Source organism: Taeniopygia guttata, chromosome 7 (assembly GCF_048771995.1).
Source record: "Taeniopygia guttata chromosome 7, bTaeGut7.mat, whole genome shotgun sequence".
In the NCBI taxonomy this organism is placed as follows: Eukaryota; Metazoa; Chordata; class Aves; order Passeriformes; family Estrildidae; genus Taeniopygia; species Taeniopygia guttata.
In genome coordinates this window covers 21,439,788-21,466,787 of record NC_133032.1, presented here as the reverse complement: position 1 = coordinate 21,466,787, position 27,000 = coordinate 21,439,788, and the positions used below count along the sequence as shown (strand labels likewise).

At 40.1% G+C, this 27,000-nt stretch overlaps 1 protein-coding gene across 5 annotated transcripts in view; it reads left to right on the top strand.

Annotated features, from left to right (window-relative positions):
* INO80D (INO80 complex subunit D) overlaps positions 1 to 24,552 on the top strand; it is a 45,662-nt gene extending 21,110 nt beyond the window's left edge. For 4 of the 5 annotated variants that reach the window (XM_072932346.1, XM_072932345.1, XM_030277643.4 and 1 more), the window contains exons 7-13: positions 4,027 to 4,251; positions 6,197 to 6,306; positions 8,245 to 8,378; positions 9,850 to 10,067; positions 10,456 to 10,613; positions 11,587 to 12,779; positions 23,227 to 23,435. In XM_072932346.1, coding sequence (XP_072788447.1) covers positions 4,027 to 4,251; positions 6,197 to 6,306; positions 8,245 to 8,378; positions 9,850 to 10,067; positions 10,456 to 10,613; positions 11,587 to 12,755 — 2,014 coding nt within the window. In that variant the 3' untranslated portion in view covers positions 12,756 to 12,779; positions 23,227 to 23,435. Of the gene's footprint in view, positions 1 to 4,026; positions 4,252 to 6,196; positions 6,307 to 8,244; positions 8,379 to 9,849; positions 10,068 to 10,455; positions 10,614 to 11,586; positions 12,780 to 23,226 lie in introns of all 5 variants that reach the window. The other variant, XM_030277642.4, reaches the window with a different exon arrangement.
* Positions 24,553 to 27,000: the final 2,448 nt, after the last annotated feature.

Sequence of the window (27,000 nt, the reverse complement as noted above, 5' to 3'; positions counted from 1 at the left end):
GCTTGTGGTCCCCACCAGCTGACTGCATTCTGTCTTTTTCCTTTGGACTGCATGGAAGACAGTGCAGAATGTTTCTCAGAATAGACTATTGAAAGAAAGTAAACAGTTAGGGTTTCTGCTTTACTGGACAGCTGGTTCTCAGCATTTCTGCTTGTGTGATTGTGGGGGAAACCTCTGTTGATCTTCTTGTGTGATACTCTAGCTACTCTTAAACTCCCAAAAAATTCACCAGATTTGTTTAGAATTAGTCTTAATGGTGTCCTGATTTTGGCTGGGATAGTGTTCATTTTCTTCTTAGCAGCTGGCACAGTGCTGTGTTTTGGGTTCGGTAGGAGAACAATGTTGATAACACTCTGATGGTTTGGCTGTTGCTAAGTAGTGCTAGCCCTGAGTCAAGGACACTTCAGTTCCCTCTGCTCTGCCAGAGAGGGGTGCACCAGAAGCCATGTGGGAGCACAGCTGGGACAGCTCACCCCAGCTGGCCAAGGGGATCCTCCACAGCCTAGAACATCATGGCCAGGACATGAACTGGGGGGAGCTGATCGCTGCTTGAGGTAGGCTTGAATATCAGCCAGTGGGTGGTGAGCAACTGTATGGGGCATCGCTTGTTTTTCTTGGGGTTTATTTTTCTTTTTTTATTTTTTTTTAATTACCATAAATGGTAGTAATATATTTTACTTTGTTTCCATTAGTAAGCTATTCTTAGCTCAACCCACAAGGTGGATTTTTTTCCTGATTCCCCTCCCCATCCCACTGGTGGGAGCAGGGAGAGTGAGCAGGCAGGGAGAGGGAGCATGCAGCGCTGTGGTACTTAGTTGTTGGATGAGGTTAAACTATGACAACAATAACACATTTTTTGGTTCACTTGCCCTCTGGCCCTTTAATCTGTAAAATTCATATTGTTGCAATCATCTGTGGAAACGCAGGCCAAATGTTTGCTTTTATTATTCTGCACTTTAATTTTGAAAAAATTGTGTTCCTATGGTCCCAGGAGTTTGGGACACAGTGCCTCAAGGCAGGCACAAATGTTTGAGTTCCAATAGCAGGAGTTGGCAGTGGGCACAGTGCAGGCTGGGTGCTGGCAGAGAAGGTTCCTGGGGTGGGAGCAATCCCATGTGGGAGCAGCAATTTGGAGAGAAAGCAGGGGCTGTTCCTGCTGCAGATTACTGAAGCTTCCCCCTGGATTGTTTGATTACTGAGTCTGGTATCATAGAAAGTGCTGGAAAACATATGACTTTGTAACAAAGTATTTTTTCACTTCCTACTGTGAAATATAGATAAAGCAAATGTTTCAAGTAGCAAGTTTGAAAAAGGAGTGTGAGTCCTTCCTCATACCAACTTCCTCAAAGGATTAAATATCAACACTGTGTTGTCAAAAGTTGGATTTAATAACTTCCAATAAGTAGAATAACTAAAAGAAAGAAGGGAAGATTCTTCAAAACGCTCTGTAAGGAGGGATTTGAAGTATAGTTGCTGGGTTGTCTCGGAATAGAGAGCATGTTCTCCTCATTCCCTGGTGGTGCCTGGCTGCTCATCCTTTTGCTCTTCCTTTCTACCTCTTCGTGCTGTCTTTGTTTTCTTCAGGAACACTCAGCAATAATCCCCCTGATGTTTCCACATCAGTCTGAAAGGGAAGGGTTGGGAGAAGGCATTTTGGATTATCAAATGGCTTGTGTACATTTTCAGAAATCTTCGTAAAAATGAAATGCCACATGTTAAGTTGAACTTCAGAAGTTCTATATGCAACTTAGGAGAATAAACTAAATAGAATTTGGCAAACTTGTTTATGAAAGAACCACAATAAAAGTATATTTCATTTTCATGCCTACCAAAGAAAAAAGGTTTTATTTTGATATTTTTAGATTTCTTTGAACATATAAATGTTTTGGCTAATCTTACTGGCCTGGGAACAAAGTTCTGAACAGGCTTTTAGAAACTGGCTTTTAGAAATTTTAGCTCAAAATAAGCCCTTGCCCACTGGAGGCATGATTTCTTTCTATACCTTTGATATATATCTTCATATATTTTTAAAAAAGATCTCATAAACTGAAGATCAAAACTATTTTAGCATAAAATGTCATTTTTTTCTGTCTCTTTCAATGTGAGAGAAGTAAAAAGTCTCAAATATAAAGAAATGTACATTAAAAAACACTCTTTCCACACAAAAGAAACTTCTTTCCCCTAAGGAATACTCCTGGTATTCTTAAAGTTAATTTTTAATAATATTTAAAATTAAATCAGTAACTTTGTTTAAAAGTCTTGCCCCAGAGCACTAATGAAATATCTAAGATATGAAACCTACCAATAAATATATATGCTATTCATGTTTTCCTCTTTTATTAATATATTGGAAAAGGAAAATCTATATTAAATAGCCCACAGTCAATTTTTTCTAAACAGGTAATTTTCCCCAGTAAGTATTGTTTCCTAAGAGACCTTAAAAGTGCATTTTCTTTTAATTTTCAATGTAAAAATATTCTAAACATTGCATATGTTAAATATTTTTAACAATGTTGTATTTGCTGCTAAGCATGTAATTGCAGTGGTTAATTACTTGTAATTTATGTTCTAGAAAATAAGCTGTAATCTGTTTTAACAGACAAAATACATAGTATGGTTGACTTTACGTGAAACTTCACAAAAACATGAATTTGTGTCAAAGGCAGTGTTTGCTGCTGCAGAGTTTTCATGGAAAGCCTTAATGGAGATGGCTGCAGTCTCTTCCACTTGGCCTGTGTGTAAACAGAGTCAGAGTTTGCAGAAAAGAAAGTAGGTCTTCACCATACTGCCTCTCAGGGACAGATCTGCTGTCTGCATTTCTGGATCTTTATTTAGTAAATATCATGGCTGGTATTTCACATCACTTGCATCTCAGTGGTGGCCTCCTTTGCTGTGCGAGGTTTGGGTGTCAGCTCATTCAGTTCCACGGGCTCTGAACATTGCCAGCTTTTGATTTGCTTCATTTGTTTGGATTTCTCTTCTCTCCCCTGCCCTTTTTTTTTTTTTTTTTTGTGTTACAGATAGGAAAGTTGGCAAAAAGTTTCTCTGTTCTATAGGGAAAAAAAAAATAGAGGGAAAACTCAACAGTCTGCTTAGATTCAGCACATGTATTTTGTTGCTCCATGAACAAAAAACTCATTCTGCAAACTAGTGCTTGTTGTGGAGAACTTCTAGGTGGCTTCATGGAGCTTGTTTTAACAAGTTCCAGTGATGATTTTCTGTTTCATGACTTTTACTTCATTTAGCTGAATGTGTTGACATGGTTTGATGGTCTTCTTGATATTTGCCTGGACATTGAGAGAGCCAAGATAAATGGAGAAGGGCTTTCTTAAGCCAGCAAAGAGTTGGATTAGTCGGATTAGTCCTTCATCCAGTCCTTGCTTAGCCGTAGTCTGATCTTTCCCTCAGTATCTTTGAGATAAAGCTGAGTTTCTTCTCTACTATTGTACTGTAACTCAACTGCAACTCTGCAGCAAGGGGAAATCAGTATCAGCTGTTAGCTATGTTAGTGTATATTTTGGTTTAAAAAGCAATATACTGCCTGGCAAAGTAAAGGGAATTGGAACAAGTCAGCAGTTTAGGTACTTGTTAGAATTTGACCATCTTCTCCAGCATGATTGTTCCTCAATAAATTTCCACTACACAATTCCCCACCCTTGTCTTCTCCATTAATTACACTTTGATTTAAACATTGGTCTCATTTGCTGTGACATTTACAGTAAATAAAGGTTAACAGTATAGATTTCTTTTTGAACAGCAGGCTCTAGACATTTAAATGTGTCAAACTTGATGATAAATTGATGTAATCTCTAATAATGACATACTAAGAAGGGGAAATACCTTTAGAATTCAAAAGGATCCTACTCTTGCTATTTCTTAAGTAACACTGCCTGATTTCAGCATTTGGATGTTTGTGTGGCTAGAAGATGGATGCCAACTTAATAATTCTATTAGAATGACAAATTAGCTTGTGGGGAAAAAAAGTAGTATCTTAAAGCATATTTGTTTCTGTTTTCCCTTCTTCAGGTCCGATGATGACAATGCAGATGACAGGAGTTCCAGGGTGACCAGACTTTGCACTTACTTTCAGCAGAAATACAAGCACCTCTGCCGCCTGGAGCGGGCAGAGTCCCGCCAGAAGAAATGCCGGCACACGCTGCGGAAAGCCCTGCTGCAGGCGGCCAGCAGAGAGCCCGAGCGTGCGGGGCAGCTCCTGCAGGAACTCCGGAGAGCTGCGTGTGCCTGTACCAGGTTAGACCTGCCCTGTCACTGCAGGAGCCTGGGCTGGGCCAGGGTGGGCATGGGCTGAGCATCCAGCAGCTGAAATGATGAGCTCTGAAATCGCTAGTCACGCACAAGGCAGAAAAAACGTGATGCATAAATGGCTGTCAGTGGAGTAAAATAAACGTGGCATACAGAGTTTTCCATGAAGACAGGCCTTCTTCAGCTTTATGTTGTAAAATGTGGATGGTTTGTTCAGCAGTTTCTGGACCCAAATATCTGGTCCTTTACTGTGCCAGTAGAAGGTGTGCAGTCTGGTCTGTAGTTCACTGCTTCAATTCAGATTTTGCTTTCAGACTGCTTTTTTTGAAAAGTCTGTACCTCCTCTTAATTATCTTCCCAGAAAACCAAATTTAAGCTCATGCTTTTTGTTAGATTTAACTCAATCTAACATTAAATAAAACTTAGCAACAAAATACATAACTTCTAACAACTTTGAAGGTTATCTTCTGTGGGAATTCTTTCTACATAATGTCAACATCCCTCCAGCTCTCAGTATATGGAGAGTTGGTTGATTCATATTTGTGCAGGAACAGACTAAGTCTGAACCCTGGTGTTATGTTTGGGGTATCAGAAGTATCCTTTTGCTGTTGGGGTTTTGCTTTACAGGATGTGTGACTGTGGGGTGTAGTGTATAATATGAAATGCAGATTTGAGCTAGGTACGGAGAGTATACTGTGTTTAATGGGATGCTTTTGTTCCTGGAGAGTGGGATGTGGTTCATGGCAGTTGAAGGGTTCATTGCTGGGGAGGTGGGCTGATTCTGAAGAACTGCTCTGAGGTGTAATGTAGAAGTCATTTTTACTGGTTTACAAAGTTGTGTATAAATTACTCCAAACTTAAACACTACAGCAAAAGTTCACTTGAACTGACAAGCTCTTGCTGGGTTTTTTTTTTTCCCCTCTTATTTTTCCCTTTTATTAAGCAAAAAAAGTTTACACTGTTTTGGGTAGACCAGCAAAGCCAGTATGCCTGTCATCACTGCTCTGGTCAATTTAAGTAACCACAGAGTCTTTTCAGATACAAAATTTTTCACAGGAGTAATACTGCTAACTAAAACTTTGCTCAGTCAAAGTGCAGTTGATGACAGAAATGGCTGAAGGAAAACAGTCAGGCTACAGACAGCTTTTTGTCAACCTAGAAAACAACGTGTACAGAGGTGCAAGTCAGCCCTGGAATCGCCAGCTTTATCTCCATGAAGGTGACACATGCCTGGAGAGCAGGCTAACCCCAAGCGAGCTGTGTAACGCTTCAGTGCTCGTCCACACTGCTGTCTGGTCGCCTGCTTGCAGCTCAGGCTCAAAGCACAGGGGCTGTGCTGGGGAAGCACCCAGCTCCGGGCACCTGCTGGTGGATTGGGCTGTAGCACGTTGATGAAGGAGAGCTTTTAATCCATGTTGAGCACGCTCAGGCTCGGCCACTCCAGAGCTCAGTCTAAGTTTGTCTGAGCACATGCTTGCATGTAAGCTCTGGGGATGCTCGGCATGTTTTGATTTATGAACAGGCTTGGAAGTGCACTTGACTCCCATCTAGGCATACCCAGTACATTGAATCCTAAAGACTGACCTCATTTTGAGAGTCACCTGTGTTGACACTCACCTACTGCTGCCCTTTCTGTTGCAAGGTGTTGTAATATTTACATGGTAGTAGCACATAGCACCTCTCATTACAATTAAGGCCCTGTGAATTAAGAAATAATCCTGTTACTACAGTCACACCTTCACCTGTCATTGACATCTATTCTGTGTCCCTGTGTAGAGCTTGGGTAGTAGTGTGCACCCATCTGGATCATGACACACACACACACGTGTGTTACAATTTTTCATCCTACTGTGCTACATTCAATATAATAATTGTGTTAAGCAACCACAAGACTGGGGGTTTGTCTGTAAACTCTTTTATGCTCTCTTTTCAGCACAAGCCAAGCAAGGCAGAGAGATGCAGAACCAACAACCTGCAGTGGGACTTCGAAGGGAGAGCAGTGCACTAACAAGGCCCTTCCATTCACCAGGCACTGTTTTCAGCGTATCCTCTTAACTCTGTTTGGGAGTTGCATTCAGGCATGGAAGCTGTTCTGTGTTAGGAGTTTTTTTGTTTGTTTGTTCAATTTTTGCATGATAACTAAGTTTTCACAAAGAAATACTTATTTGTTAGTATGTCATCAACTCCTTTGCTTTTAATTTGGCTGTGTGATTTAGACACTGAGGATAAGTAGTCTGCTACTGGTATCTGTAATAGGAGCATCATTTTACTTTGTGAGCTGTATTTAGTATGTGCAGGAAACATTTACAAAATTATCATCCTTCACAATGAGGTGGTACAAACCATGTGACTTTCAGCCTCCTGGCTTTCATACAGCTCTTGGTAGCTTCCAATAGACTGATGCCAGTTTCGTGGGAAAAGGTTTTTATACATAGTATAAAAAGATTGCTTACACTGACTAGAAAGATGGAAATCATACTTTGCACTGTTTAAAGAAGCAGAATAGAAGGAGTCACAGAACCTCTTAGTCCAGATTAGGAAGGTTTCCCTGTACTTGGAATTTCAAGTAAAGCCTGGAAAGAATGTTGTAAGTCAATGGCTGAAGATCTCAGAAAGAAGAGAGCACAATAGATGTGAGTTTTGGTTCTGAAGACTATAAAAAGGCAGACTTATGACCTATAATACCTAAAAATTCTGCAGACTTTGTTTATTTTGTTTTTAGCTGAAGAATTGTTGGTGCTTCTGTTGGGGTGACTCCTTTTGTTGAAACTTTTGGTTTTGGTATTAAAAGTAACCAGTGCGGTTGTACTCAGCTACTGGCAGACTGCAGCACCTTTCCAATCTTTTTGTTTTGCTGATGCCTTGTTTTTATTGTTTGATTTTTTGCAGGCTGCTTAAAAGCAGTCTGCAGAGCAGTTCAAAATCTCTATGAGAGAGCATCATGGCATACAGCTGTATTTGGGATTTGCCTCATGGTTCTGATGGTATTTTTTTGTTTGGGTGTTTTTTAATTTTAAATGGTCTCTCTTGTTGTTGTGTGTAGAGCAGGGTAGTCAGGACTAGTGATTTTGCATGTATGCCCATTTTTTCTCTCTACATTTTCTTCTCTAAAATGAACAGGTTCTTTGTTCTGACCCATCCATCCAAGTCTGCTATCTGGATTGTTCTGCATGTTTTTCATTTCTTTGTCCATTGTTGTCTTTTGGGGTTTTTTTTGTTGGTGGTTTTTTTGTTTGTTTTTGTTTTTTGTTGTTGTTGTTTTGGTGTTTTTTTTTACATTTTATAAACATACATAGTGATGTTGAGGTCTGAGAACTGTTCAAGATGGAAGGAGTGCTTCTAATGTTGTTTGAAAAAGACACAATGAAATATCTGTTTGATTTGCTGTAAGTCTGGAAACATTTTTACTCCTGCTAAGGATTTTTCTGAAGGAAATCTCAGCAAGCTTACGTTTGGATTTACTTGACCTTTCTGTCTGCTTGCACATCTCTTTTTTCAGAGGAGCAGGAAGGATCTTGAAACTTCTTTGTCTGTGCTCTAAAGATAAATGCCAAGAATGTACCTTAAAAGATTGAATTAAGAAATACTCTTTCTTTAATGTTTCGGTATGGATTGTCATTAGTCTGTAAGGAAATAGTCCTGTTGACTACACTGTTCCAACTGCTACTATTGATCTATTGATTAAGGCTCCAGGAAAAGGCTTCTTTTTGCTAAGAACTCATTAGTGAAATGGCTGCTTTTATAAAACTATCTCAGTATATAATAAAATCATTAGAAATTCTGCATGAATGCAGTTTTTTCACTTTAAAAGTTGGTTTGAGCCTTACCTAGCTTTGAACTTGAATAGCAAATTTAAGGCACTCATTAAAAATAGTATCTATGGGTAGATAGAGTTGAAGACTCTGATCTTTATCAGATTGATAAATCAAAGGGCGTTCCTCCACCACTGTCTTGTGTTATTCCTGATGCAGAAATGCACAGATATCTTATTGAACCGTTCTCAGCAGCTCTTCTCGAGTTGCACAGCCAAGTTTGCAGATGGTCAGCAGTGCTCTGTGCCAGTTTTTGACATTACACATCAGACACCTCTGTGTGAAGAACATGCCAAAAAAATGGTAAGTACAAAGCTATTACTGTATTTATTTGTGTATTGGGATGATCAGGAGTTTTAACCCCAGTCTTCCTATGAAGTCTTCCTTGACAACTAGCAAGTTTATGAACTTAAGAGTTTGCTTGCTATTATTTTTCTTAAAAGGGTAAAACTTGACAAACATTCCCAATTAGTAAAAAGTATGTCATGAAAATCTTTTATGTAGTTGTGAGGATATAATAAAGTATACATGGGAATATTCTTCACTGGAGGAAATTTAATTGCTGTCTTGAACTGAGAAATAGAAGATCATTGTGAGAGGTCCTGTGATCATTTTATTTGGGGTTACTCCTGGTCCTTGGATCTGAGTGTAATATGAGTATGGTGTTAAGAACACTGCATCTTAAACAGTCTCAGTACACGGGGCCTAAAGTACTTTCTAAAGGTAATGTAGACAGCAACTACAAGGATGCAAATAATGGGTTTGCTAGTTTATTTACCTTCTAATAACTATTAGAATTTATCTTTAACCTCCTTCAGGGATCCATGGATCCCAGAGAAAGAGCAGTGGCCTAACTCAAGCTGAGAGAATGGAGAAATTAAGTTGGTGTCCTCTACTCTCCTTTTTATGATACCAATCTTCCAGAACAAAACCTTGAGGATAATTCACAAACCTACTTCTGTCCTGCCCCTCCTTCAAGGCTTCTTGTCTTCTTGTCCTACCTTCAATTAGGTGTAAAACTGCATTTTTTTTTGCTTTGTTGGGTTATTAAAAGTTTTTTGTTACTGTTTTTATCCAGCCTCTCCAATAATTGTGCATTATAGAGTTTTTTGGTTTAAAATGTGAGGGTTTGTGCTACACAGCTCTGTATGGGGTTCCCTCCTCTTCTAGGCAATCTTCAGTGTGTCCCTCAAGGTTTACCTCTATAACAAATATAATCCTATATCAAATATAATGATGACAACTGAAGACTGATGATGGTTTGATTTATTTCTTAATGTGTTAGTGGTTGCTGTTCAGAAGCATTGAGGCCATAATTGTTTACCCACATCCTTATCCTAGTCCAGCAGTGTTAATTTTGTTTCCTCAGTGCTGTCCTTCTGTTATGTCAGCAGGCACTTTAGGATTGTGGCTTCAGCTGCTGCACATTATCCACATTAACACCACCTCACAACAGCGTTTTGTCTTCAATACTTACAGGAGTGCTGCTAAAGCTTATGGTTTTGCACTATTTAGTCAGAGTTTGCTATGATAATTTTTAAAGTGACGCTGCACAATCTCCTGTTTACAATATCTCATAATTTGGTCTATGTTGTTTTTGCCATTGAGGTCAATGAAGACGGAAACAGTTCAATTTTGGAAATTTTGTCTGGGTGTAAGCTAACAGTCCCTCTTACATTACATTCCACGTCTGTGGAATGACCAGGGTGAAAAAAGCCAAGAAAGTAATACTTGTTCTTAATTTGCTGCCATTGGTATTGCTTTGCTCCCAAAGGATAATTTCTTGAGAGGGGACAGCTCCCGTAAAGTTCAGCACCAGCAGCAGAGGAAACCCAGGAAAAAAACGAAACCACCTGCACTTACCAAAAAACACAAGAAGAAGAGAAGACGAGGCCCACGCCGGCCCCAGAAACCCATTCCTCCTGCAGTGCCCCAAGGGAACCTCACCATGCCTGCCAGTGTCTCACTGCCAGTAGAGATACCCCACATACGGTCAGTGCTGTTCCTGCCCACTTTGCCACTGCTGGCCTGAGTGTTGCCAGTGAGCTCTGTACAAAGCTGCCAAGCAGCATCTGGAGCATGGCTAAAAATTGCACCTCTGTGAGACTGTTGAAAAAAAACCTTTAGAGTGGGTCATTTTGGATTTGAGCAATGATTGGGTTTGGTGGGTAAAATATCTTGCTCCTGATATTGCCTCTTACATAGTTAATGAGTAGCCTAAGTGTAAGCTTCCTAAAGAAACTACCTAAAAGCATTTTTTCCTAGATAATGGGGGAAAATATGTGTGGGGAAGCATCCTTTGTAGATGGATATGCGCTGATAGTTGTCCTTTGGAGCAAGCAGAGTTGAACACCAGGGAGTAATGTTCCTTTCTGTTCAGGAGCCCCTCCACACCAGAGCTCAGTGCCGATGAGCTGCCTGATGATATCGCCAATGAAATCACAGACATTCCACATGACTTGGAATTGAATCAGGAGGACTTCTCTGATGTCCTGCCGCGGCTGCCCGATGACTTGCAAGATTTTGATTTCTTTGAAGGTACCATTTTATTTTATGCTAGCATAAACACAGTCAGTGAACTGAAGAAGTGAGTGTTTCTAAACTGCATTTTGAGGAGTTGCTTGCTTTCCTACAGAGGTAATAAATCCTAGAGAAGGAAGTGTGCATTTGCTGTATTGTTTGTGAGCTCTGAAGTAAAGCAGACTTTAAGAAGTCTGTATGCATAGTTCTCTGCTTGCTCATATAATTACTTCTCTGAAAATCATAATTGGTTTAGTATTTTAATAATTCATTTTACATTTTTACTGCCTGTCAGTGTTACAGTTTAATCAAGAGTGTTCTCAGTAATGGCATCTTTCTGCCATCGAGTGGGGCTGGAATCACAGTCAATGTTGGCCTTTGATAAAAAGAGAATAGAGTGAGAATAAAATCTCTAAATACATTTTTAAAACTAACTTTTGATCAGAAATGTGCTTTAATTTCTGCATTCCAAAGCGCAGTGCCTATAACATATAACAAAGAAATTAGAACAGCCTGGAGTTTGGTACGTGATTTCTTTGGTCATTTTCTGATATAACATGACATCAGACTGTGTTTGAATTGAAATTAACCTGAATTATACTGTCTGTGTAAATTTTAGGTCCAGGCTGTAATGTGGTAAGTAGAAAGAGGGATTGTGGACCATGTGTTATTGCAGCATTGAAGAAGATCTTATTTAAGCATTTTTACTTTTAAATCTAGGAAATTTAAGAGGCATCTCCTATTTTAGTATGTGGAAGAGAAGGGGGAGAGGGGGATTTCCATTGAACAGGGAGATGTAATTTCATGGTTTTCTTAGCTTGCTTGGCTAGTGAACACTGATGAATGATACTTCCTGTGTGCTGCAAGCCGTGCTGGAAAGTTATCATACAGTGCAACTCTGTACTGAACTGTCTGTATATCTTCATCCTGAGCCTAGGGCCAGGATCCCCTGAGAGCAGTGCACTTACTGGTGGTGTCCCTGTTTCTGCAGGTAAAAATGGAGATCTTCTTCCAACCACAGAAGAGGCTGAAGAACTGGAACGGGCCCTACAGGCTGTAACTTCTCTTGAGTGCCTGAGTACCATTGGAGTACTTACACAGACAGATGGTGTGCCAGTTCAGGAGCTGTCAGATAGAGCGATAGGGGTGTTCTCTACAGGTGCTGGAGCTCCAGGAATGCAGTCCTTGAGTCGAGAGGTTAACACGGATCTGGGGGAGCTGTTGAATGGGCGAATAGTACATGATAATTTCTCCGGTCTGGAGCTGGATGAGAACTTGCTCCGTTCTGCTACCTTGTCCAACCCACCTACGCCCCTGGCAGGGCAGATCCAGGGGCAGTTCTCAGCCCCAGCCAACGTTGGCCTTACTTCTGCCACTCTGATGAGCCAGAGTGGCCTTGGGGAGAGAGCCTTCCCGGGACAGTTTCATGGACTTCATGATGGCAGCCATGCCTCCCAGAGGCCCCACCCTGCCCAGCTGCTGAGCAAGGCAGATGACCTGATCACCTCACGACAGCAATACAGCAGTGACCATTCACACTCCTCACCCCATGGAAGCCATTATGATAGCGAGCATGTGCCGTCTCCCTACAGTGACCATATCACATCCCCTCACACCACATCCTTTTCTGGTGATAACTTGGCAGCTACCTTCTCAGCAGAGATGCCCATGATGGCACAGCACTTGCTCCCAACGCAGCTGGATGTGCCACTTAGCGGGGTGGTCAACCCCAGAACTCACTGGGGAAATCTTCCTGTCAATCTTGGGGACCCCTCTCCGTTTAGCAACCTTCTTGGTGCAGATGGACACCTCCTGTCCACCTCCCTGTCCACACCACCTACCACCTCGCACTCAGAGACCACACAGCCTGCCTTCGCCACTGTGACCCCCAACAGCTCCAGCGTGCTTCCGGGGTTACCGCAGACCAGTTTCAGTGGCATGGGTCCTGCCTCCGCTGAACTCATGGGCTCCACCTCCCCTAAACAACAGCTCCCTCAGTTCAGCGCAGCCTTTGGGCACCAGCTGAGCTCCCACAGTGGCATTCCCAAGGACCTGCAGCCCAGCCACAGCTCCATAGCTCCTCCCACGGGCTTCGCAGTGACCGGTGCCACTGCTACCAGTACCAATAATGCATCTGCGCCCTTCACCACCTCTAGCTGAGCTTGTCTGCCTGGCTCCCTGCAGGTAGATGGGGGACCTGTGTTTTCTATCTTTCCTTTTTTCCTTTCTCTTTATTTTGTCTGTCTTCTCTTCCCTTTTTTTTAAGAGGGGGTTAAGAAGAAAACCCCTGCTTCAGTACTGACCAGGGTTAGCCCTCTGTGAACCTTGCTGTAGCATTCACATGTGCTTGTTAGGCACCGGTGCTCATTTATTGCAGGCAGGTTCACTGTTCCCCAATAATTCCTTAAGGTTACAGCACAGTTACTGGATGTAAATGATCTTAGCAGTAAGACCTAGAAATGGGAAGATACCTCAGATCACTGATGCATGTTACTGTTCCCTAGGGTTCGGATTAGTGCTTGCCATCCCATTAGCATCTGGTAGAAGGTTTTTCAGTGGGCAGAAGTCTCTTGATTTTTTTTTTTTTTAATTTACTTTTTTTCCAAAGGTAGCATTTGGCACAGAAAACTTGGCTGCATGCATTGATTTGAGAGTGGAGCACTGAAGTCCTAAATCGAGATCACGATTCAAGGATGAGTTTGACAGTTTCTTGAAACAATCTCTTGACCTCCTCTGTGTGTGTGTGTTTGGGGTGCAGGGAGCATCGATTCCTTTTCTTCTTTTGGTGAAGAAGTAGTTGTCCCCTTCCAGAACTGGTCACTGTTCTTACTACGTGCTGATTTTTGGGGTTTTTTTTATTATCACAATTTGTAATTCATTGAGTAGCAAAGAGATCAGTTGACTGGTTGCCCATAAATTTGAAGGCTGTTATGAAGTTAGCCCAGGAAAACAAACAAAACAGAAGGACTGAAATATAGATCATGGATTAGAGAAGATTCCTGTGAGAAATTTCCTTCCTTGCTGAATTACTGTGGCCTTGTAGCACTGATGATTTGCCTTTTCAAATGTGTCTTTGTCCAGAACTCTTTGCCTGACAGGCTGACAGGAATTTCCCAACTGAAACAGGAAGAATTAGGTTGATTTTCTGCCCATCCACACAAGTCTAGGTCAGACCCATTTTAAGTTTCCAATGGATGCATTTCTCACAATACATCTAACTAGCGAGACTTTCTTGGGCAGTTTTTAATCCCCTGAGAGCCATATAGTTTTTCCAACACTTGTAGGGTTTGATGCTCTTTTTGGAAAGCTGAATGTATATAAGGAACTAGCAGGTGCCTATCAGCAGTCATGGCTCACCAAAAGAGAAATCACTAATGCAAAATAGGTAACAATTCCTTCTGTCTGCAGGATGGTTTTGTTTGTGCTGATCACTTGCTAATGACAGTATTCACTCTTTGGTAGTAATTGCAATTCCTAAAGAAAGGAGTCATATAGGTTTTAGATTTCTTAAAATAATAATTATTTTTTTAAATTTTGTTCTTTAAACCAAGAGGTAATGGCAGCAGAAATTCTGAGGTGTTTACTTGCATCTCCTTATCAAGAAGGAATTTGCTTATGACTCTCTAGGGCTCAAACTTGCTACTGTACTCTGACTTTAACTGTAAAAGTAGCTCCTGTTTAATACAAGTCTCTACTCTTCTTGGTTTTTTTCAGAGATGCAGATGAGAGAAAATAGAAAATTCTACATTTCAGTCTTGTACTGTAGATGATGGATTTTATTCTACCTGTGTGAATTCTAGTCTATTTCAGGAAATTAAGAGAACCAAGCACATGTAATAGGAAGGCCTAATAAACTTTCTGAGCAAAGGATCACAAAATGAAGTTTAGTTGCTATAGAAATTCATTTTGTTAGCAGTCAGGCACACACCAAAATATCTGACCCAAACCTCTCCTTCCATCTTCCTAAGGAAGAGAGTTTAAATGTGTCTTCTTACTATTGTAGCAATCATATTATCCCTCTTTTCTTGAATGAACTATCCTTTAAATATAAAAGAGTATGGATGATGCATATGTCTTTTTCTGAAATTGCAGGTGTATGTGGGTGGAAGAAACAGAAATTATTTTCATGCTTCTGTTGTTATGAAGTCATTATTTCATACTTGGTAAAATAGATCTTAATAATATAATCGGAATATTTTAACTGGTGATTTAAATATGTTTGTAACACTTAAATGTTTTTAAATCACATAAAAAGTTTAATTGAAGCCTATGAAATCCTGCTTGTGATTGTCCTGCTGATTGAGGAATGCCCAGTGATATTGTGAATTAGGCAAATCTGACAAGGCTTTTATTTATTTTTATATTGTGTTACCCATACTTTGTTGAGGAGACAAGTGTTTGATTTGCAGATTATTTCTGTTGTGTTTGTATACCTTCTTCAATGTGCTGGGATGTCTGGCTGAAAAAAAGTGGAGAACTGGTATACCAAATGGTTAATTCCTTAATCTGCTTGTGTATTCGTGTAATTTTAGAGGGTGTTAATTTCTATGTATTGGTTTCAGGACTTTTGTCTTAAAATGGTTCTTGTGCCCGTCAAACTTCTAATGAAGCTGCAGCTAGTGCAGAGTATAATTACCCCACATCTTATTTCCTCTTTCTTGGCAAATGCTGGGGGGAAGAGAGGATAGGAACTGAGAGCCAAGTTCTGCTTGGTTGTGTTGGTATAAATTACAGAGGAGCTTTCCAGCCTAAGGTCACAGTGAGTTTGTACTGGTTTAACTCAGAACAGAACCCAGCTCCTAATCTGTGCATTGATTTAGACAGGGAATTTCAAAAGCTGTCAGAGCTATGCAGGTCCATGATTACCATTTGAAATCAATGGCCTTTATGTACCTGCACTTCTTTAAAGTAATTTGGGACATCAAGTCTCTTCCCCCACTTAGATTTCAATTTTTGTATATTGCTTAACGACTCTTCCCTGAAAACTGACTGCGTTACATTTTTCCATGAGCAAACTAAGTTTGCAATAAAGCTGCACTTTCAAAAATAAACTTCAATTTGTATACAATTGAAATAGGAATCTCCCTGCCTGTCTGCCACAGAGTTCTGAAACGGGCCACCACTCTTGCCTTTTCCTGGTTCACTTCTCATTTTTTCACTACCACCAATTTCATGGTTACATGGCTGCCAAGCAGTTACGGGTCTTGATCTTAGCTTTACAAGGTGGATCATTCCAGGTGGGCTTCTACACCCACTCAATCTCCTGACTTCAGTGCATCAGTGTCTTACTGTTGGCTTCAGGAGATCTAATCGAGAGGTATGTGTAGTCAAAGGTATTTCACACCTCTTCCTCTGGGAAATCCTGCTGCTCTGGTTAAGGTGGTCCTCGAGGCTGTTATTTATGTGGTTCCTGAGTAGATTCCATGCTCCCTCACAAACGCTTTTGAGTATCAGCTCTTACAGAAATTAGCATTCTTGTCACCCCTTCACCAAAGAGCCAGTGTAGCAATTTCAGATGCTCAATACCTGTTGTGCCCTTTATGTGTTGACAAATGGAATAAGGCTAATTGAACCTAAAAGTTAATTTTTTCACATAAGATTGGAGGTTTAAAGAATTAAAACATTAGAATAGAATATGATTTACATAATTTTGGCAATAATAGCACCTCAATTAGTCTCTGTACAAAGTACTCAACACAAGATGAATTTCAACAGTGTACAGAGGCTTATCAGGAGTAGCTTCATGCTCTCCTGGTGTAAAAGGCATTCCTTAAGACATGCTTTGATATTTCCTTTCACCTAGGAAGACCTTACACCAGCTTTGGGGGGAACCATATGCACTTAGATACCTCAAAGTTGATTTGTTCTTTGGCTTCATAATTATCATACAAGAACTTTGTCTCCTCCTGCCTTCCAGTTCCTCCAGGTCCTTGCTTAGATCCCTTCTCATTAGTAGCATGCTTCTATGTATTGCTGAACACAAAGGCATTAAATTGATAATGCTGAGAGGTAGCACAGTTGCAGGTCTGCCTCAGGCACTGCGGGGAAAATGGCAACAGCTAGATTTACAACTGAAAATGGAGATTTGCAGTTCTTGTTTGGAAAGCACTGAAAGCCCTGAGAAGCTTATTTCCTGCTAGGCAAAAATCAGAGAAAAGAAATTGTCAAAGATGAATTGTACCTAATAGCAAAGAGAAGCCAAGGGAAGTGGCCTTTAATTTTTTTTTTTTTAAATAAAAGGAGGATGAGTATTGAAAAAATAGGATATTCTGTTGTGAGCTGTCACTGGCTTTAGGGGTATGGCCAAGGCAAAAGACGTAGGACTGGACGTGCAAACCAGTAGTGAAATTGAGTTTGAAGCTTTGTCTTGCTGTAACCACACCTAAATTCATTCTGGAATTGAATCTGCTGGCCAAGAGGGTCCTGCAAAGGTGTACAATAGACAGTGGGCAGTTTTCTTCCTTGAGAAGCTGGCCCTGGTGGCTACCTATGCTGCTTCTGAGCTCCAGCTGCTCCCTGAGCTCCTGCAGCCTCCTTGCTGCTGTTTGTAGGCATTGTCAGGCCTCCACGGGTATTTCTCCCTGTCTTTGTGCTGCAGTGAGCTAAATTCACTCATGAATTCTCCAATAGTATGAGCCTTTGGGCAGAAGGAAAAATTTTTAGAAGAGTAGCTACCTGCAGTTAACCTTTCAAGACTTGCAGGACAGTGGTAGGAGGTGCTTTCAGCCAACAAACAATAGAAAAGTTACCTGCAGTGACCTTCGGTAGTGAGACATTTGTGTGGCTGTCCAGGCATCTTCCCTGGTGGAACTGGGGTATTTTTCCTTTTGTATTTCTACATGTGAGGGAGTCTCCTGTGCAGATCTCTTGCAAGGTCCGGTGGTGGCAGAAATAGTAACTGAAGGAATAGTTCGGGGCTAATGTGCTCGCCAGATCTTCACGTCTTTCTCACCTTCTGATCACAAGGTCTTTCTGATCTTCTGGGTAACATTTAATGATGGGGATTTGTGGGCTACTTCTCGTACCTCCTTTATTTCCTTCCACTCCACATTCTTCATCATTCTTGCTTTTATTTTCCCATTCTTAGACAGTTTTCCAATGTAAGTTATGCTAGCTGGTAAGTCTTCTGTGGTTCTGAGCGAATCTGTAAAATGAAAAGGAGGAGAGGTTTCTGCAATTTGTAACATATATTTGGATGCTAGAATGACAGTGCAATAGATCAAAGTATTTTTCAGATCAGTGAGTAGGGAGATGTTTCACAGCATGCTAATATGTCATGGAGTAGATGCTGAGGGTACAGCATTGATCATAGGAGTGCACATGCTAGCAGTGAATACAGAGGCATTTTTAGCAAGGCTTTACCTTCTGAGAAGTTCCTCTTCATTTGAGATGTGTATCAGTAGAAAGTCACAAATTAAAATTTAAATTACTTTTTCTTAATATGCTCAAACCCAAATAAAAGTAAGGAGGGTTGGTGACAAAAATCTGTATTTGTGCTCCCTAAGCTTCAACTTGGACTTCAGGAGAGGGCTGGTCATAAGAGACTTTTGTTCTGATCAGTTAAAGTTTCAGTCTTGCCCTTAAAGCTAGACAAAAGCACTGTTGTTGGGAAAAAAATGTTTGGGGGACAAGAAGGAGTTAGAAAATATACATCTTAAAACAATTTTCTCACTTGTGTCTTCAGCCTCTTTTTTTTCAAAAAAGCCTAAACAGTAGTGACTATTTTCCCTTTGCTGTCTGGTACTTCTTATGGTTGTGTTCTTTGCTTTCCCAAGTTTTACTCTGCTCCTTCTGTAGCTACCGTGGAACGAGGTAATGTAGTGGAAGCGTGAAAGGACAAAGTGAGCATGGCTGTAAGTTAACAGCAATAGTTAGAAAAGGCTTTCTTTATCTATCTCCTTGAATTAAGTGTTGGCACCTTTTCAGTCTACGCTATGTCATAAAATTCGGTCTGAAAGTGAATAGGATGAAACTTGGGCTTTTGACCCTAAAACTGTACTTGCTGTAGAACAAGGCATTCTTCCCCCTCTTCCTCTTGCTAGACCCCCAAACACACACACAGTGAGATGTCCAGAGTTACCTGCGTGTCAGCCACATAGGCACGTTGAACTTGGTCCAGCAATGCTAATGTTTAACCTGCTTTCTGTCCTTGTCAGCTGGTGCCCACGGAGATGAACTCTGGATAGGTAATGTTCCCAGATATCCTCTGGAAAACTTTAACTTTGGTGCAGATTGTCTGATGTAGCTAACTGCGATGGCATTGGCTTCTACCTTGGAGTGGACTGATTTACCCTGAAATGACTCTCTAACCTGCGTCTTAAACAGTGTAGTTGTAGTTGGTTCTGGTGCAAATAGATTCATTCTGAAGTGATGGACATTTTGATTCTCACACAAAATAGCTACATCCTACCAGAAGGGTTGAACCAGTTTCTCTGAACAGTGATGACCTTCACTGTTACAGTTTTGGGTATGTCTCAGGGATTCCTTGTGGAAATAAGGGCAGTTAACAAAAAAAAAAAAAAAAAAACCAAAAAAAAAAAAAAGAAAAAAAAAAAGAAAAAAAACCGAAAAAAGTTAATAGTTTTAAAAGTAAATAATAATTTAAGTAGAGCGTCACCTAAGTGAGAGCGCAAGAAGGAGAAATCTTTGTTCAGTTTTACGGTCAACAGTGTCTGGCTTACGGACTCTTTCTCTTCTCGGGGCTCTCATCTCAAGTTCAACATACAGAATCTTTTTCATCATGCTCAGCTTTAAACTTTTTATTTAAAGATACCCTTCCCCAATGAGCTTTCAGATTACTTATTGTAGATTTTAAGAGAAATGGTATATTAATTTATGCTATTAACATCACCTCATAAATTATAAGTTTTATACTAAAGCTGTATTGAGTGTAATGAATTATGTTGCATATGTGTTTTTAATAGCTATAAAATTATATACAAGCTTTTTTGGAAAAACAAACTAGTGAAGCACCTTTTTACACTGGATCTTTGCCGTGTCAAGGTGTACAGCTATTCTTTGCTACCTTGCAGATATCTATATCTATATATAGATATATATATATAAATAAAATAAAATGGTATCCTGTATCAACAAGTATAGAACTCTTTTTAACCCTTATATTACTGTTCCTATAACTCTTTTTAAATTTTGAGTGTTACATTCTGCAATAATTTATCCGTGGTTTGTACCTATGATTAGAAATTTAGTTACAGGGTAAATAGATCGAATTTAAAAATCCAACTACTGTAGCTGGGAGTTGTGAACCAAGTTTGTAAGACCTTTTCTTTTTTTTAATGTATTTATTTCCAGTTAGCTCTGTGAGTTGGAATTTGAAAAGTTGGAACATTAGGAATCTACAGTGTCTTATTCAGGAATTTTCCCCTCCTTTCCTCACAAAGGAATTCCCACTGTGACTTACAAATAGAATTAGACTGCTTGTGTGCATGTATGTATTATATATACACACAAAAAATATGCATTGGGGGGGATGTATGTGTGATACGAATGTGTATATTGTATGTAGGTCATAGTTTTGTAAAGAGAAAAGTAGTCAAGAGGTGATGGAATGTATTGTAGAAATGTGATTATTTAGTAGGGGGTTGTTATGTCCTCACTGTTATATAAATAACTGAAACTCTCTACTATATAATCTTCTGTTATAAGGCTAACTCTGATATCATGTCAATTTTACTGTTTTTCAAATGAGTTGCTTTGAGCCCTGTTTAAAATGCCATGAAAATACCAAGCTCCCAAAGACAGCCTTTAAATAAAACAAATGGAGGAGGAGGAGTGATGGAAGAAAGGAGTTTTTCAGGACAAACTGAATGGGAGGGTTTGCATTCAGTGGGATGGAGAGGCATGAGAATTGCTATATCTTTGTAAATTAATACCCGAATCTCCTATGGTCTAACTTGGAAAATGTTGTCAATCAGCGTTCTTGTGCTTTCCATTTCAATTGTAAGGGATACTGTTTGTGCAGTGGTCTCCATTCCATAAAAGGATCTTGTCTTCAAAGTAGATTTTTTTCTCTTCTGAGGATATTTGTGTGTATCAATTTTGCCCCAAAATTGCTGTTGTGGGATTGCAGAACAAAATATGCATTCAGTCAAGGGAATTTCATTTAGGCTATGAAATGCTGAATTTGATTGTGACCACTTACCTTTTTTTCATAAGTGGAGAAAAAAGACTTATTTATGGGAGCTCTTACTTGAAATTGTGAGAAGTCAGAAACGTTCTTCAGATTGACTTACTCTTCATGTTGTTCTATATAGGCTGGAGAAAGTAACCTAATTGTTATTTATTCATACAGTATCACTTTTATGATGATCCTCGTGACTTATAAAACCTTTTTAGAAAAACAAAGCTTCTAGTACTGAACAGAAATTTGAAATTTTTAATTTTTTTTATTACCTTTCATATAACAAAGTTGATGCTCCCCCAGGCATCCCTCTCCCTTTCCTTCTCCCCACAATTTGTTTCTGGCACATATGCATGTAGGCAAAAGGTAGGGAGGTGGAAGTTGTCAGAGGCCTTTTCTTCTGCTTATTTGGTGGTAATGGGAATTAGGAGCATAAATCTTTATGCCTTTATGGAGGAGAAGAGACCCATTTTTGTGTACAGAGAGATATATCTGTATATGAGATAATGGTAGCATTTTGCTGAATATGGACTTGCCCTCGTGATGTACAATAAATATATATGAATGCAATCAATCTAAATCTATATATACATATATACAGATTGATAAGTGGAATATACCTTGTATCACACACCTGTACGTTATCTGTAACATGAGTGAGTGTGTGAGCTAAAGAGAGGGACTATCCACATAACATATGTGTAACAGGTAAGCACTTGTGCCAGACAAGTTGTTTTAAATTCTTCTGAGGGATCTGGATGACGCAGAGACTGATCTGAGCTTGGCCACCATTGGTTTGTGTTACCTCAGCCCTCGCAGTGCAGTTTCCTTGCTATGTCTCTGCTTTGTTTTAGATTTAGTCTCATTGAGACCTCTTGCAAAATGCCAACTTCTTCTTCTTCTCTGCTCCATTGCCTCCATTCCAGCTCCTCCTTGTCCCTGCATCTCTGAAGTTTCTCTTGCTAGCAGCAATCAGCTTTAATGGCCCAATCCAGCTCTGCTTGTGCATGAGGGAAATTCTCTTGGTGACTGGAGTGGTAGCTGAATTGGGCCCTGAATATCTGCTTGAACTTATGCAAACTTCCCCAGCTTCAATTGTGATTCAGTAGGACTGTGACTGATTTGCAGATGAATACAAACTTTTCATGGAATCTGATGCAGAGCTTCCTAGCATATTAAAAGGTTAACCGAGCATTATATTTAAATGGTCAAAATGAGAAAATTGCACCCACCAAATTTTCAACCCTAGCGAGAAAAAAGAAGGTTGTTTTGTGTTTCCCATAACACAGGCAGTAAGCAGAAGGCAGCCTTGTGCTCTGTTCTGAGCAATGGGGTTGTCATCAAACATATCAAAAGAAACACAGTTTGTTACACCTTACCATAAAACAGATTTTTAGATGTAGTGCAGAGTTGACCATTAACATGCTAGCACTTTGCATCTAATTGTGTATTGGGTAATATTGCTTATGCAAGTAAATTATAGACTTAAGTGTTCTGTTTTCTGTCTAAATGGAACTTCTATATCCTTTTAGCAGAAAGCAGCTGTCATCAACCTGCTCAGTCACATTGAAGTACTGTGTATCTTAGGCTTCAGTTTCAGAGGAGAATGCTGCTCCATTTCTGTCATCAAGCCATACTGGATTCCATGTTTTCAATATGGCTATGACACAATTTTTCTTGGCCACAATTCAGCCATGGAATTTTGTCTTCCTTGATTTCTGTTAGAAAAAGGTAACTGGTGTACTGTTCCATCTGAGCTTTCATGCAGTCATACATGACTTCTATGATACATATGTTGGGGCGTGTGTATGGGTATGTCTGTGTACTGCGTGTGGATAATGTAGATTGATACGCACACGCCTATTATGCTACTTCAGTTTATGTATGTGGAGAATGTACCTGTTGGTTATCTCCTGATATATACTCATGCATACCTATATTAAATATGTATATAGAGTGTAGATGTCCTGCATATACATGTGTATATGTTATGAAACTTGGTTGGCAATTTTTTTCCACAGTTTTTTTTCTTTTTGCAAATTGCTGTCCCTTATTACTTATTTTCACTAAAGCTGCATTATATAGAAGAAATGGAGAAATGTGTTATCAAAGTTTTATTTTAAAAAGGAGACTTTTAATTATCTAAAGCCATTTGTAATTGTCTTTTGAATTTTTACTAGAAGGGTTGTTTTTTAAAAAGGAAAAGAAAAAAAAAAGGAAACAAAAACCAAAAGCAAGCGGACAAGCCCCTATTCCCACTCTCATTTAGGTGAAAGAAATGGAAATACAAGTTTCTAAGTATTTATTTCCTTCAGGTGTTTCTGAGGCATACAGTAATTGCATTCTGCCCCCATCGCCCTTTTGTCCAATTATAATAAATGATTCATGATTTTCTTTTTCCCTCATTACTTTTGTAAATCATTGTTCACCTCCTACATTCAATAGTACTGATATCACTAAGGAGATTTCATGTCCTTCTGTCCTTTTTAGGAGAAATACCAGTGCATCACTATTGTGTTTCATTTTAACATACTTTGTGGAGGATGGATGTTTTTATTGAAGATGTCTGTAACCCGTCTAACTTATTTAATGTGAGAAGCCTTCATTGGAATCTATCGTCTGTTTGTTTCCAACAAGCTCAAGTTTCTGCAACTGTTTTTTCACCAACACGTTAAATAATTCCCTTGTTTTATGCCTGAGGTTTTAAAATTTGGGTTTGTTTTTTGGCTTTTTTCCCTCCAATTCCCAATAATATTTATCTGCAAGTGGAGCAAAACAGATGTCAGAAGCTCAACCAATATCCTTTTTGCAGTTCAGGGTAAATATATTTATCCTAGACTTAATAAAAGAAGGTGGCAAATGGACAATCTGAAGTGCTTAGAGGGAATGCTCTATCTTTTTAAGGCTGTCTCCGAGAAGTTTGTGTTTGGTGTCATTTTAAAGGTAGCTTGATCATGCTTTGATATCAGAAACAGCCTTGTAACAAAGAGCCTCATACAGTTGTTCGGTCACTAGAGTTTAAAATGTAAACAAGTTGCAGTGGGAAAGCAAAGGTGAGGCAGTGTATTTTGAACCAGTGAATTGTAGCTTGCAAATGTACCTGATTTTGAAGTAACTGCATGGTAGCAAGGATTAGCAGTCTCTTACACCCCTTCCTTCTTCCCTCTCATATCTGACACATGTGTTCAGCATACCATACATTGGGAAAAATAAGCAACTTCCTCCAGCAACGCTAATCCACTTAATGACTGCTTAAAGGGAACATACAAACGGCACTGCCGCGTCCCGGCTCATGGTGTTAGCTGGAAGCCTGGCTAAACGCACAAACAGCCCAGCCCAGCTTGCTTCTGTGCACGTGTCGCTTGGGGAGAGTGTGGTGCATGGAGGTGCCCCAGAGAAGGATTCCTTCCTTCAGGGTCCCTGGCAGCAATGGCAACCTGTACCACTGCTTCTAGTGCTGGAGGCACACGGACAGCATTCCAGGGGCGGGGAGGAAAGCTTGTGTTTGTACTTTCCCTTTAAATAGGAAAGGTTGGCTCACATGTTCCTCATACTTCTCAATGAATGTACTGTATTACCATTTAAAAAAAAAAATCAATTAAATGATAATAGATTGGTCTCCTTTTGTTATCTGGTCCTTGTTTAATTTGTTTAAGGGTTTTTGTATACAAAAGTTTACATTTTTATGTATATTTTTCTTGTGTAAAAACTGATGTAATATGTGTATAAAACACTGTATGTATTATCTGTATATAGTGTGACAAAATGATTTTCTTTCTTTCTTTTGGATGTATTAATAAATCTTGCTGTGAAGTAGCTGTGTTTACTATGATGAAACCCTCTTCTCTAAGCCATTTTGCCAAGTCCAAGATGTATGGATATTGCCCAGGATGAAATCTACTCCATAAAGTGATTTTCTTTCAAAACATATCGTAAGTACAGTTATTAAACTGTCCTTTGCTTAGATTGCTGTAGAGTCTGAGTCGGCTCTTGCTTATTCTCTGTTGCTTTCTAATGACATTAGCTAATTAGTTTTCCTAACAACCTGTGGTCTTCAATCTCAGTCCTGGTTCTAATTATAGTGCTTTCTAGCTCTGGATCCCTGGTCTGGAGACCAGAACCTCTTCATCCTGTTTTCCAGATTAAGGAAGTATAATTTAAGGGGTATAGAATAGAATTTTCTCTTGTATATTGTTATGTTTTCTGAGATTTAAAAAATATATACTTGCTTTATCAACAAAACTGGTTAAGTTGGAGTTTGGCGTTATTTGGTGATTAGCACGTGGATGAGAAATGATGTTGCTGTGGGGCTCTGGTCAGCTCTCAGGCAGGCTTGGCAGGCCAAGGCAAGGATATGACCTGCATTGGTCAGACACTGGAATCGCCACCACCTTGTTTGGACACAGCTGCTGTTTGTGCCACCCTGCTGCAGCTGGTGCCAGCAGGGCTGCCTTGGCTGGCACTGCCCTTCCAGTGCCAGGGCTGAGCTCCCAGAGTGGCTTTTCCACAGTAGCTTGAAGGATGCCCTCTCTTTAGACAGAACTACCCCTCGGGCATTTCGCAGTAAGTAGATGGCTGCTGCATCTCCCTCACCATTTGTTTGTGAAGTCTTTCACCTCTGCTCTCTGACATGAGGGTTTGTGCTTCCAGTGGCATTTGCTTTGCTTGTCTCCATCTCCAGTGTGTTTGAGGTTGTGACTTGTGGGGGAGCAGCTGTGTCCTTGGTGAGGCCATCTCCCAGGTTCTGTTTTTCATTAGCAGTCTCAATGCTGACCTGGTCATTGGAATAACAACCAACAGAGATTGATGAGAGAGATTCAGTAATTTGACTTCTCTTTTAATGAACAGTGGCCCAGCTATTCTAGACAGCGTAATTAGGGCAGCATTTCACAGTACCTTTTTGTAATTCAGGCTGAGGGGTAAGTAGTGTCAGTGAATGGTGCAGTCTTTCATGCCAACATGTGCTGCAAAGGTTTCGTGGCAAAGATGAAACTGTGCTCTAATACCTCGTGTTCCTGGGAGATGGGAGTACACTGGAAGCGTCACACCCAGACCTTTATCAAGACACAGCAATGACAGAAAAGAACAGATGAAGTCCACAAAAGGAGAGTGCAGCAGTGTAAGTTCAGTGCAATATGGCTTGAGAAAATCTACCCCAACCTTGGAATTCCTTTCTTGGGAATTCTCAAGGTTATGGGCCTGAGGCAATTGGACACACTAGAGGTAAGAGACATGAGGTAGTTCTGCTCTGTTACTGATGCAATTCTGGCTGTGCATGTGGCTATTACAAAGCTGATCCTTCAAAATGCTCCATCTCAAGTAGCATTCAAAATGGCAAGAGGAGGAATTGACTTTTATGGAGAAAATACTTGTTTAAAATCTGCTTTTAAGAAAACAGCAACAGTAAGTTGCTGTTTGGTGTAAGATTTGAGGCTGTAATGAGGACTAAGAAGGTACAAGTTAGGAAAATGGGGGCTCTTCCCTGGGGATGACTCCCTGGCAGAAGCAGATGTTTCTGCTCTGGTCCTGAGCAGGACATTCCCCAGTGTGGACTTGATGAGAGATGTATTGAAACTCCTCTGCTGACTAAGGCAGAGACTGACTCACCTGTGGCTTTTTTGCCCCACTATTTTCATGAACATAGAAATGCTGCTCTTAGAAAATGATTGCATGGCTCTCAGTCTGAAACTTTACAAAAGCAACTGGTCATTGTTCTAATGCCACCTTTCAAAACAAAAATAGGTTGTGTTTGAAGTATCAATTCAGGAAGAATGTAGTACATTTCTCTTTGTATTTTAATAGTCCTTTCAAGCTCCAATAGTAGCTTTTTAATAGCTGGCAATTATTTTCTCAGGAAAGCTCATTTAGTTTGTACTTGAAAAGCAAGTGACATTTTGTTACAAGAGCAAGTGTTGCTCTGTTATTCAGTGAAGCAACTGCAAGGAGAAGCCTTCATTAACTTTGGGAGCTGGCTTCCTGCAGCCTGCAACCTCTCTCCCACCATAGTCACAGGCAATTGTCCCATCTGCAGGAAAGAATGGGAGCCATCCTCCACAGTATCCCCTGGACCCTGTGCCCCAAGCACGGGGCTGGTACTCTGCAGCTTTCAGGTCTGAACTAGAGATACAGGATGCTTGTTTTAAGGGACTAAGAGGTGAATATCATATTTGCTGGCATGAGATTCAGCCCAGGAACGGCTGCCTTGTTTTATTGTTAATGCTAATTTATAAATTGTGGAAGGTGCCAGTGAAGAGTCTTGGTGCC